The sequence below is a fragment of the Phoenix dactylifera genome, unplaced genomic scaffold, assembly GCF_009389715.1.
Source record: "Phoenix dactylifera cultivar Barhee BC4 unplaced genomic scaffold, palm_55x_up_171113_PBpolish2nd_filt_p 000482F, whole genome shotgun sequence".
Classification (NCBI taxonomy): Eukaryota; Viridiplantae; Streptophyta; class Magnoliopsida; order Arecales; family Arecaceae; genus Phoenix; species Phoenix dactylifera.
Genome location: NW_024067903.1, coordinates 270,294 through 281,321, shown reverse-complemented (window position 1 = coordinate 281,321; position 11,028 = coordinate 270,294). Strand labels below are relative to the sequence as shown.

At 42.4% G+C, this 11,028-nt stretch overlaps 2 protein-coding genes across 2 annotated transcripts; one reads left to right on the top strand and one right to left on the bottom strand.

Annotated features, from left to right (window-relative positions):
- The first annotated feature begins 475 nt into the window (after positions 1-475).
- Positions 476-4,664, top strand: LOC120106166 (uncharacterized protein K02A2.6-like). Its single transcript, XM_039119066.1, has 3 exons — positions 476-1,422; positions 1,637-1,715; positions 3,735-4,664. Exons 1-3 carry the CDS (start codon positions 476-478, stop codon positions 4,662-4,664), a joined length of 1,956 nt encoding a protein of 651 aa, XP_038974994.1.
- A 1,353-nt stretch (positions 4,665-6,017) lies between these two features.
- LOC120106167 (zinc finger BED domain-containing protein RICESLEEPER 2-like) lies at positions 6,018-10,730 on the bottom strand. Its single transcript, XM_039119068.1, has 3 exons — positions 7,799-10,730; positions 6,691-7,710; positions 6,018-6,605 (listed from the first exon to the last, which is right to left on the bottom strand). Exons 1-2 carry the CDS (start codon positions 9,735-9,737, stop codon positions 7,625-7,627), a joined length of 2,025 nt encoding a protein of 674 aa, XP_038974996.1. The 5' UTR covers positions 9,738-10,730; the 3' UTR covers positions 6,018-6,605; positions 6,691-7,624.
- Between the last annotated feature and the right edge of the window lie 298 nt (positions 10,731-11,028).

Below are 11,028 nucleotides of genomic sequence, written 5' to 3'. Positions count from 1 at the left end.
TCAATCCATTTGTTATTCTCTATATTGTGCCAACAAAAGAGTTGTGTTAAAGCTCCTTCGGATCACTGATTTTACCTCTGAAAATCTGATAATCCAATGGGTTTTAACCATGAGAAAGTTTGAAGCTTGTAGCCGAGAGATTGGAGTCATGTATGCACTAGTGTCTAGAAAAGTTGGGGCTAAAATTTCAGAAGTTGTTCCTCTTGATTTCAAGTCTGTATTGGATGATTTTTCTGATGTAACCCCTGAGGACCTTCCCAAGGAGCTTCCACCGATGAGGGACATCCAACATGCCATAGATTTGGTGCCCGGTTCAAGCTTACCGAATCTTCCCGCATACCGGCTGAATCCGAGGGAACATGAGGAGCTTCACTGCCAAGTCCAAGAACTTTTGGATAAGGGATTCATCTGAGAGAGCCTCAGTCCATGTGCCGTCCCGGCTCTACTTACTCCCAAGAAGGATGGTTCATGGAGGATGTGCGTGGACAGCAGAGCAATCAACAAGATTACAGTGAAGTACCATTTTCCGATCTCGCGGCTTGACGACATGCTGGATTTGTTGCATGGAGCCACCATCTTCTCCAAGTTGGACCTTCGAAGTGGCTACCACCAGATCAGAATCAGACTTGGGGATGAGTGGAAGACGGCATTTAAGACCAAGGATGGCCGCTATGAATGGATGGTTATGCCGTTTGGTCTCTCCAATGCGCCAAGTACTTTCATGCGGGTTATGAATCAAGTGCTGAAACCGTACATTGGGCGCTTTATGGTTGTTTATTTTGATGACATTTTGATTTTCAGTCGTAGCCGTGTGGAGCATCAGCAACATCTTCGCCGAGTGCTTCTTACACTTCGATCAGAAAAACTTTATGTTAACCTGAAGAAGTGCTTCTTTGCTGAATCACAAGTACCATTCCTTGGTTTCATAATTTCAGATCAAGGTGTTGCAGCGGATCCGGAGAAAGTTCGTGCCATTCGGGAGTGGCCGACGCCAAGTAACATTCATGAGGTGAGGAGCTTCCATGGCTTGGCTTCCTTCTACCATCGATTCATAAGAAATTTTAGCAGCATAGTAGCACCAATCACCAATTGTATGAAGGCTGAAAATTTTCGTTGGACGCCGGCCGCCACTAGAGCCTTTGAAGACATCAAGGAACGTCTAACCCAAGCCCCAATTCTTCGACTTCCAGACTTTGATCAGCTCTTCGAAGTCGCTTGTGATGCTTCTCACATTGGGATTGGTGGAGTTCTGAGCCAAGAAGGTCATCCCATCGCTTTCTACAGCGAAAAGCTCAACGACGCCAAGCGAAGGTATTCCACTTATGATATTGAGTTTTATGCTGTGGTTCAAACTCTTAAACATTGGAAGCATTATCTTCTACATCGAGAGTTTGTCATGTACACCAACCATGACTCTTTAAGGTACATCAATTCACAAAAGAAGCTAAGTGCGTGACATGCGAGATGGGTGGATGTGCTGCAGCAATTTACTTTTGTATTGAAGCATAGGCCGGGTGCAGAAAATCGAGTCGCTGATGCCCTTAGCCGGAAGACACATGTTCTCACCCTCTTGAATGCAGAAGTAACGAGCTTCAATGATCTGAAAATTCTATATTCTACTGATGCATATTTTCAGCCTATCTACACCGAAATTTCAGCAGGGAGTCACCGGCAGCATTCTGATTTTTCGATCCATGACGGCTTTCTCTTCCGTGGTACACGCCTATTGTTGCCCAAATAGACAACCCAAGAGGGGGGGGGGGGTGAATTGGGTTTTAAAATAATTATTACAATTAAATGGTTTGTGAGATACTAATTAATTCTTTTTGCAAGTTGATTAATTAGATGCTATGTGCAGTGAATGAAATGAAGGTAAGAGAGACAAATGCAATCACAAACACAATGATTTTATAGTGGTTCGGAGCTAACCCTTGCTCCTACGTCCACTCCCCAAGCCTTACTTGGGAATTCACTATATTTCCTCGGATTACAGCCGGTTGTTTTACAAGCTCACAACCAAACTTGTTGTTTTACGAGGTCACAACGAACTCGGTCGGTTTTTCCGGGCTCACCGACTAGAACCACCCCAATTGTTTTCCCGGGATCACAATCGAACCCGTACACGTTGGTTTCAACCTAGGCTCACCAACAAACCTATATACCCTTGATTCAATTCCCTGATTGAATCAAGTAAGAACCAAATGGAAAGAAAGAACAAAGAGAAAAAGTACAGCTTCTAGGAAAGCAGATATTCAGCAATATAAACAATAGAGAAGTTAAGAGCCCTCAAACTATTTTATGACGATGAGGAGGAGGGCTTCTTGAACTCTGGGTATCCTCTTGAATGTCTTGAAGACTTGAAGGCAGATGGAGACTTCTTTAATGCTGGGAAGAGTTGGTTGAATGGAGTTAATAGCCCTCTTCCTTCTTTTTCGCTGAAATCAGTTTGCAGATGGAGGATTCTTGTTTTCTTTGAGTGGAATGTCACTTTTCTTTTTTTGCTACAGTCCTCTGTGGCTATTTAAGCCATTCCCTACGGAAACTAGCCGTTAGACTCACTTTACTAGCCGTTCTGCACATTCTGCACATCCTGACAATGTGTCCGTTGGGATCGGAGTCGACTCGCGCGATCTGGAGTCGACTCGGCTGTAGCAGGAGTCGACTCATCCGAGTCGACTCATGCTTTTCTGGAGTCGGCTCGGCAACTGTTCTGGATTTGAATTAAAGTGAGCTTCTCGACTGGGAGTCGACTCGACTTAACCCGGAGTCGACTCGCCAAAACCTGGAGCTGACCTGGCATTTTTGGAGTCGGCTCATCCCATGGAATCCATAGAGCTATTCTTCAACTTAGCTCACTCGAGTCGACTCGGAAATTCTGGGAGTCGACTCGGCGCTCAGAGCCCGAACTCCCGATCTTCTGTCTTTTGGCTCGTGCAGTCTTGGAGTCGACTCGAACTGTTCTGGAGTCGACTCGGCTCTCAGTATCCGAAAAACAGTCTTCTGTCTTTTCGGAGTAGCGCTGCCTTTCGAACTGTCTTGGAGTCGACTCGCGTCTCAGAGACAACAATATCGTCTTCTGTCTTTTTGGGGTCGCGCTGTCTCGGAGTCGACTCAGGCTTTGCGGGAGTCGACTCGGCTCTCAGTGTCCGAAAGTTGCTCTCTGACTTTTGCCTTGTATAACACTGAGAGTCGACTCTCGCTTCCTTTGGAGTCGACCTGCCAACCATCGGAGTCGACTCGCGTTCCTCAGGAGTCGACTCGGCTCTCAGGGTCGAAAATTGCTCTCTGACTTTTTTTGTCTGTAACTCCCTGGAGTCGACTCATACTACTCCGGAGTCGACTCGGTAAGCATCGGAGTCGTCTCGCGCACTTCAGGAGTCGACTCACTGACAGGTTTTGAGTTGAGTCTTTCTGTTCGTCTGTCAGTTCTCAGTCGAAGTCGACTCATAACGTTCCGGAGTCAACTCGAGCCTGTGCCAATGCTTCTGATACGCCTGGAGTCGACTCGTAATATCCCGGAGTCGACTCGAGTCTCAGACTTTGGTTCAACTTGACTTCTTAACTTATCCAAAATATCTTGAACCAAATCTAGATGCACTTAACCATAAATTTATAAGATTTTCATTGAAACACTAGATTGAATTCATTAGTAAACATAAGATATACTCAAATGCTTTGAGCTCATCAAAATCAAATAGGGTTATGATCAATCACTCCACACCTATGTATTCCAGAAAACCTCTCTTCGCGACCACATCATCCGGGAGGTTCATGGGGGAGGTCTTGCTGGTCACTTCGGGCGTGACAAGACCGTCATTATGATGGAGGATAGGTTCTATTGGCCGACCTTGCGCAAGGATGTCCACCGAATCATCAAACATTGCCGAACTTGTCAACTAGCCAAGGGAACAAAATCCAATGCCGGCCTCTACTCTCCATTGCCATTGCCGAGCTCACCATGGGAGGACCTCAGCATGGACTTCGTGCTTGGGTTGCCCAAGACGATACGAGGACATGATTCTATTTTTGTCATTGTTGACAGGTTTTCAAAGATGTCGCACTTTGTGCCCTGTGCGAAGACTTATGATGCATCACGAGTTGCTGATATGTTCTTGAAAGAAGTGGTTCGTCTACATGGGCTCCCGAAGACTATTGTATCTGATCGTGATGTCAAGTTCGTTAGCTATTTTTGGAAGACACTTTGGGCGAAGCTTGGCACCCGTCTTTCCTTCTCCAGCGCCTATCACCCCCAAACTGATGGGCAGACCGAGGTGGTCAACCGCAGTCTTGGGAACCTTCTTCGATGCTTAGTCCGGGATCATATGAAGTCATGGGATCTGATTTTATCCCATGCCGAGTTTGCCTACAACAGCAGTGTCAACCGTACCACAGGATTGTCACCTTTTGAGATTGTTCTCGGGTTGAAGCCGCGGCGGCCTATTGATCTTGTACCACTTTCCATCAACACAAGGACCAGCGAAGGTGGTGAAGACTTCACTAGGCACATACAAGACATCCATGCTGAAGTTCGACGTTGTTTGGTCACCAACACCGAGATTTACAAGCAGCAGGCAGACTTGAAGCGACGTCCCCTGGAATTCAAAGAAGGAGACCTTGTGATGACGCGGTTGAGTGCTGAACGCTTCCCTCGCAGAAATTTTTAGAAGCTACGTCCTCGTCGTGCCGGCCCCTTCAAGGTACTGAAATGAATGGGACCTAATGCATATGTGCTTGATTTGCCTGAAGACTTGCAGGTTAGCCCAATTTTCAATGTTGAAGACCTGCAGCTCTACGAAGGTCACTTTGCTGAAGATGAAGACCCTCCAGCCGTACCCCCATCATTACCACGTCGATCAGCCCCTAAAGACACCATTGAAGACATCTTGGATGATCAGATTGTGTCCACATGTCGAGGGGGATATTAGAAATTTTTGGTTAAATGGAAGGGCAGACCAATTTCAGATTGCTCTTGGTTGAAGACGGAAGAAGTCCAACGGCTGAACCCGGATCTCTACGAGCTCTATCAGTCACAGAACTCGACAGAGTCAAGTCTTTTTCCAGCCGGGGAGAGTTGACGTAGGAGCACCACCCTCATTCTAATGGCATGGGACATTGGGTGAGGGGTGAAGAAAATTTGAGTCCAAGAACAGTTGAGTCCAAGCTGAAATTAGATTGAGTCCCTGCAATAAGTGATTTGATTCACAATGGGTTAGCCTCTTCAGTATCAATTAGATTGAGTCCAAGGCATGAATGGATCCATGGCTAATTAGAAGTGGTCACATGTCAAAATAAAGAGAAGTTCAACCATGAAGACCTCTCACATGTGGAAGAAATTCAGAGTTCAGATCCAGTTGAAATCCATGATAGATTGAACACCATATGGTATTTTGAATATTTCGAAAGCTACAGAAGTCTGATTAAGTTGATTCAAATTTTGTTGGAAAGTAGACATCCGTAGCTTTCCAATGACTATAAGAACATAAAATTTGGATATCAGATGACATTTGAGGAGTCTCCCGAACTTCATGCTGATGTTGGTACCCGAGAAGGAGTTCCGCCTAGATAAATATTCATGGCATGCGGCTGAATTCCTTTTGATGGGTTTCAATCCACACGCCATAGATATGGATCTTAGGTGTCTAGGCTTAGGTGTCAAGGCCTTTGATTGGTCAATTAGAAAATTTAAATTTTGAATTGAGTCCACATGTAATTAGGAGTCCAATTTAAAATTCTGTGTAGTCCTTATCCTTATTCTTTGCCAACCTTTCCTTCTATATAAAGGAGGGTATGATGAATGAAGTTAGTTTTTTTTGGATTTCGAAATTATGATTTGTTTGCGTGAAGAGAGGCTACTCCTCTTGCTGGTGCGATGCCAAAGTAGGGCTGGAAGTGGGCCGGGCCGGGTCGGGCCAAACCCCTACCCAAGCCCGGCCCGACTTTTTTTTCCGGGCTTCGGGCCGGGCCGGGGCCCGAAAAATTTTTAAGGAACAATGCCCGAGCCCGGCCCGAGCCCGGCCCGAGCCCATTTGGGCCGGCCCAGTTGGGCCCTAACCTGGGCCGGCCCGTTTGGGCCAGCTCGTTTGGGCCAGCCCGATCCCTAGCCCGGCCCAAAAAGGAAAACAAGTCTTTGAACAAGCAAAACAACCTATAATATAAGAAAAAGAAGGCATGCCTACAAGGCTACAATGCTGCATCAAAAAGGATAAATCAGGGCCATAAATGATAATGATAAGAGGAAAGAAGCTTCAGGAGCAACTATATGAAATCTATTTACATAAAATAAATAGCAGAGGAAGAAATCATCACTCAGCAAAAGCCCAACATAATAACTCATGATCCGGCTCACGACAGCAATCTCTTTATGCGGTAAAGTCGCACATTTCAATCTATTGAACTTCTGACACTGAGGCATCCAACCTTTGCTCTTTCTGATTCCCAATATCCTTAGTGTGCTGCAACTCTTTTGACAACCAGAAGACTTGCATCAAGCCACCATTCCCAATATGAGAAAAAAATACCCGCCTTGGAATTTCCAAGCATAACGAGATAAGCTTAATGAGCACAAAAAACAATCCAATGCCCACGAGAAGCTTAAAAGAGTCATCCTGTCCGACAGCCAGTAAAAGCAATGTAAGTTTGTCGACTAAGAATAAAATGCAGTGATAGATTGCAAGTAAGCAACAAGTTAACCTTTATACTTCTCTGAAAATAGTCGTGAAAGAACTCCTTTAAGAAATCTGTCAGTGCAACACCTATGAATAAACCGAGTGGAATCATCAGCTCTCTATATTGATAAACCTTCCGGAAAGGAGTCAGCAGTACAAGAACTCACAGCTATGACAAGAATATATATATCGGCAAAGCATTTCAATAAAAATCACAGGAAAAGCTTAAATCTTAATGAGGAAAGAGACAGAAAAACAGCTCGATTTCATCATATCAACATGCAAGGACTGGTAGAGTGAAAGTGATGGAATGTTGCATGTGCACGCCGGATTGTGTCGGGGCTGGCTTCTGATAGCCCGATGTACTTCACTTTGCCCTCTTCCACCAACTTCTTCAGCTCCCCCCATCTATCAAACACCAAAACAGATGTTGGTTCCATTGACGCAAAGAACACACACAAAAAAAATCAACTCGGACAAGCCATAACTTGAATTTAAAAGGTTAGTGCTTACAGTATCCTCAATTGGCACCGTCTTTCACCAGGTATAACTTCTTCACTCTGGGGATCATTAAGTATACATTGACTTTCACCATGTGCACATAAAGCAGAGAGACAGAAGCACAATAAAGCATAGAAGATGAACCTTATTCAACAAAAATATTGCATATGCTGCTCTTGTAAACATACAAGCAAAAATGTCGACAAGCAAACAACCTATTCAACTTAAATCAAATATAAGATGGACCAAGTAGGCAATCAGACAGATCATTAACAAAATAGCATCTGATGGTTTGAAGATAACTTGCAAAAAAATTCATTCCATGCAACCAAGTGCAACGATACAACTGAAACCAAACAAAAGGATTCCATAAAAAACAGGAGGATAAAAAAAATCATCGGCCTGAAGTCGTTGTTCCCTGCACAATAAGTTAATAACGAGATCTGATGAGGGTATCGTCATTCAGTTCTCCGAAATTGCCCACTCCAGGAGTCCAGGGTGTCGTCATCTACATTCAACGTTACAGAACTCGAGCAATTTGCAACTGTTAACACAAATCAATCATAAATGTTTAAATTATAAGTACAATAAGCAAATAAAAAATATTAGATAAATTTAAAAGATTTATATACCTTCATCATATTGTTCACGAAGCCAATCTTGGGTACACACTAAGGCTTCTACGGTAGAAGGGCTCAAAGAGCTTCGATACTGATCCACAACTCTACCACTAGTGCTGAATGCCGACTCAGATGAAACAGTGGAGACTGGAATAGCTAGAACATCTCGAGCCATTCTTGATAGTATAGGATAGACTGCTGCATTGCTCTTCCACCAAGCCAAGATGTCAAACTCTTTATTCTCCAAATCAGGAAGTACATCATCATCCAAATAACTATCCAACTCGGATCTCTTAGGGCGTTTTGAAGAACTCTGACTTCTAAATTGAGCAAAGTCCATACCAAATTTTTTTTTGGAAGAAACTGAACTTATATCACCTTGTCCACCAAAATTAGATGTTCGCTCACTTGAACTCATAGAGGGATGCATTCTTGTTGCATCTACATACTCATTATACAATTGAAAAAGACAAGCACGAATATCATCAATCTTTTTCTTGCACTCCTCCAACTCAAATGCCTTTTGATAACAAAATTCTACAAATATCAACTTTGATCTGGGATCCAAAATAGAAGCAATTACCAACAAATTATTGCACTGAGACCAATATTTGTTAAACTTCTTTAGCATCTCATTTGTTAATTGCTTTACTGTTTCATCAGTATCGATACTTTCATCCATCAACAAAGCCCTAATTCCCCAAACTTCTTTTAGGTATAAATTGGATGTGGGATACTTACAACCAGAAAATACTTTAGTGGCATCAAGAAAGGCTTCTAAAAATTTAAGAATTATAGAAGCCTTTTTCCATTCATCATTGGTGGGGCATACACATGAATGCTCAGTTGCATATCTAATAAGAGCATCTTTATAACCAAGTGCATCATGCAACATTTCATAAGTAGAATTCCATCTTGTAGGAACATCCAAAGTGAGTCCTTTTCTAGCAGGAAGTCTCATATGCTGTAGAATTTCATTAAATGCTTGCATTCGAGATGGGGATGCAGAGACATATCTAACAATTTCTCTTATACATTCAATAGCTTCATGAATGATTTTCATTCCATCCTGAACCATAATATTTAATATATGTGCACAACATCTAATATGACTGTACTCCCCACTAAACAACATTGAAGTACAAAAGTGATCTCGGAGCCTTCTCATTACAGCATCATTTGTGCTGCAATTATCCAAAGTAATAGCACATATTTTATAATCCAATTTCCATTCAACAAGACATTTTTTTACAGCATCTTCAATTGCAAAGCCGGTGTGAGGGTATGGAAGTTTCTTGAAACTAATAATCTTCTTATGCAGAGTAAAGTCAGAATCAATATAATGTGCTGTGAAAGAAATGTAACCGATTTTCTGATTTGATGTCCAAATATCAGTAGTGAAACTAACTCGAGAACTTAGGTTCTTGAATACATCATGCAATTTTTTCCTCTCTTCTTGATACAAAGCCATACAATCATGTTTTACAGTCTTACGTCCCATAATTTTGAATAATGGCTGAAGAGATCTCATAAAATCCAGAAAAACAGTGTGCTCAACAATACGAAATGGAAGCTCAGCACATATGATAAATTTTGCAAGAATTTTTCTACTCTCTTTTTGATTGAATTTGAAACACTTTATCGGATCTTTTGAACTTGGTAGTAAGAGCAACTGATTAGTCGGATTCTTTTGATACTTCTTGCAAACATTTTCAAGATGGCGTTTTAGATGACTCGTTCCTCCTTTAGTGCTCCCACTTAAAACTTTTTTACAATATTTGCACTTAGCTGTTGACCCTTCAGAATTTTTTTCCTCGATAAAGTGATTCCATACCCAAGATCTTTTTCTAGAAGAATTGTCACAAACATTTTCAGAAGTATCTTCATTTATATCATCCTCATTCCTTAAATCTTCAACAGTCTCATTTTCACCCACTTTAGAATGAGACATTAGTAAAAATAATCTGCCCAAATAAAAAAATAAACATCACAAATTTAACCTATAACAAAAAAAATATCATTTAATCTATAGCAATAGGAATACCAAAACTAATAAAGATAATGGAATACCAAAACTATAGCAATAGAAATACCAAAACCAATAGAAATGATTCATGTAAAGCAAGATTAATTACTAACCATTGACAATTTATTTATCACAATGTAGCTTCATCATGCCTCAAACAAGAAGTTACAGTCTTACAGACATTTATAAGTAGATACAATATGACCTGTCACTCTGTCAGATACTAAAATTTACAGGTGCACAACATTGCAGTTAACTCAAAGATTAAAAATATTCTAATAAGAGTTACATACTTACATGTCAACCTCAATGACAAGTGCACTATGTAGCCTGAAGATGTAGAATGTTATACCGTATACAGTAACCGTTAAAATGCAACAGAAATACAAAACAATTTGCACCATATCCAGAAAATATTGCAAGGAAAAGAACCAAAAATTTAACATAGGCATACATCCATGGGCTTGCCATTTGTTTATAGGCTAATTTGAGAATCTTTCCCATTGTTTTCATGTCAGCAATAGCCACTAACAATGTATAATATCCAGAGTAAACAATTTTCAGTGAAGTTTCTCGGTGATGCTAGCTTGGAAGTACCGAAGGTCCAAACTACCAAAACCAAAAGGCAAAAACTGACATTCAAAGAATCAAAATTGATAGAAATTCAAGTGAAGCTTGCATGAGCGGACTAAATGCCAAATCCCAAAACAAATAAAGATAACGGAAGATTGTGATGGACGGTCGAAGAGCCCTCAGATCTAGGGTTTCCCCGCTTCGCCGAGCTTGGACGGTCGACGACGATGGCTGGCGACCGGCGACGAGCTGACAAGAAAAAGCGAAGAAACCCTAGCTCCACGCCTTCGCCGCTCGTCCACTCTGCGCTTCTGCAAATCCTAACCAAAACGAAGGTAATCGTACCTCAAAACCGAGCTTCGCCGATGATAGGGTGGTCGGGACTCCTCTTCACCACGACGGACCGTCGAAGAGATGAAGATCTTGGACGGTCGACGACCGATGACGCCGATGATAGGGTGCTCGTCGCCTCGTCGCCTCCACCGGCCACTGCTCGTTCGCTCAGACCGAAGAAAGTAGAAACCCTCGTCGCCTCGTCGCCTTCAGTCGCCTCGTCGCCTCCACCGGCCACTGCTCGTTCGCTCAGACCGAAGAAAGTAGAAACCCTAGCTTCAGTGCTGCCCGCGATGTCGATTCAGGATTT

Bases quoted from the DNA above. Each gene is read 5' to 3' on its own strand.
- LOC120106166 (XM_039119066.1), top strand. From the start codon at position 476: ATGTGCGTGGACAGCAGAGCAATCAACAAGATTACAGTGAAGTACCAT. The intron at 1,423-1,636 runs GTACATCAATTC...GCATATTTTCAG, and splicing joins ACCAACCATGACTCTTTAAG to CCTATCTACACCGAAATTTC. The intron at 1,716-3,734 runs GTACACGCCTAT...TATGTATTCCAG, and splicing joins TGACGGCTTTCTCTTCCGTG to AAAACCTCTCTTCGCGACCA.
- LOC120106167 (XM_039119068.1), bottom strand. From the start codon at position 9,737: ATGTCTCATTCTAAAGTGGGTGAAAATGAGACTGTTGAAGATTTAAGG. The intron at 7,711-7,798 runs GTATATAAATCT...TTGTGTTAACAG, and splicing joins TCGTGAACAATATGATGAAG to TTGCAAATTGCTCGAGTTCT.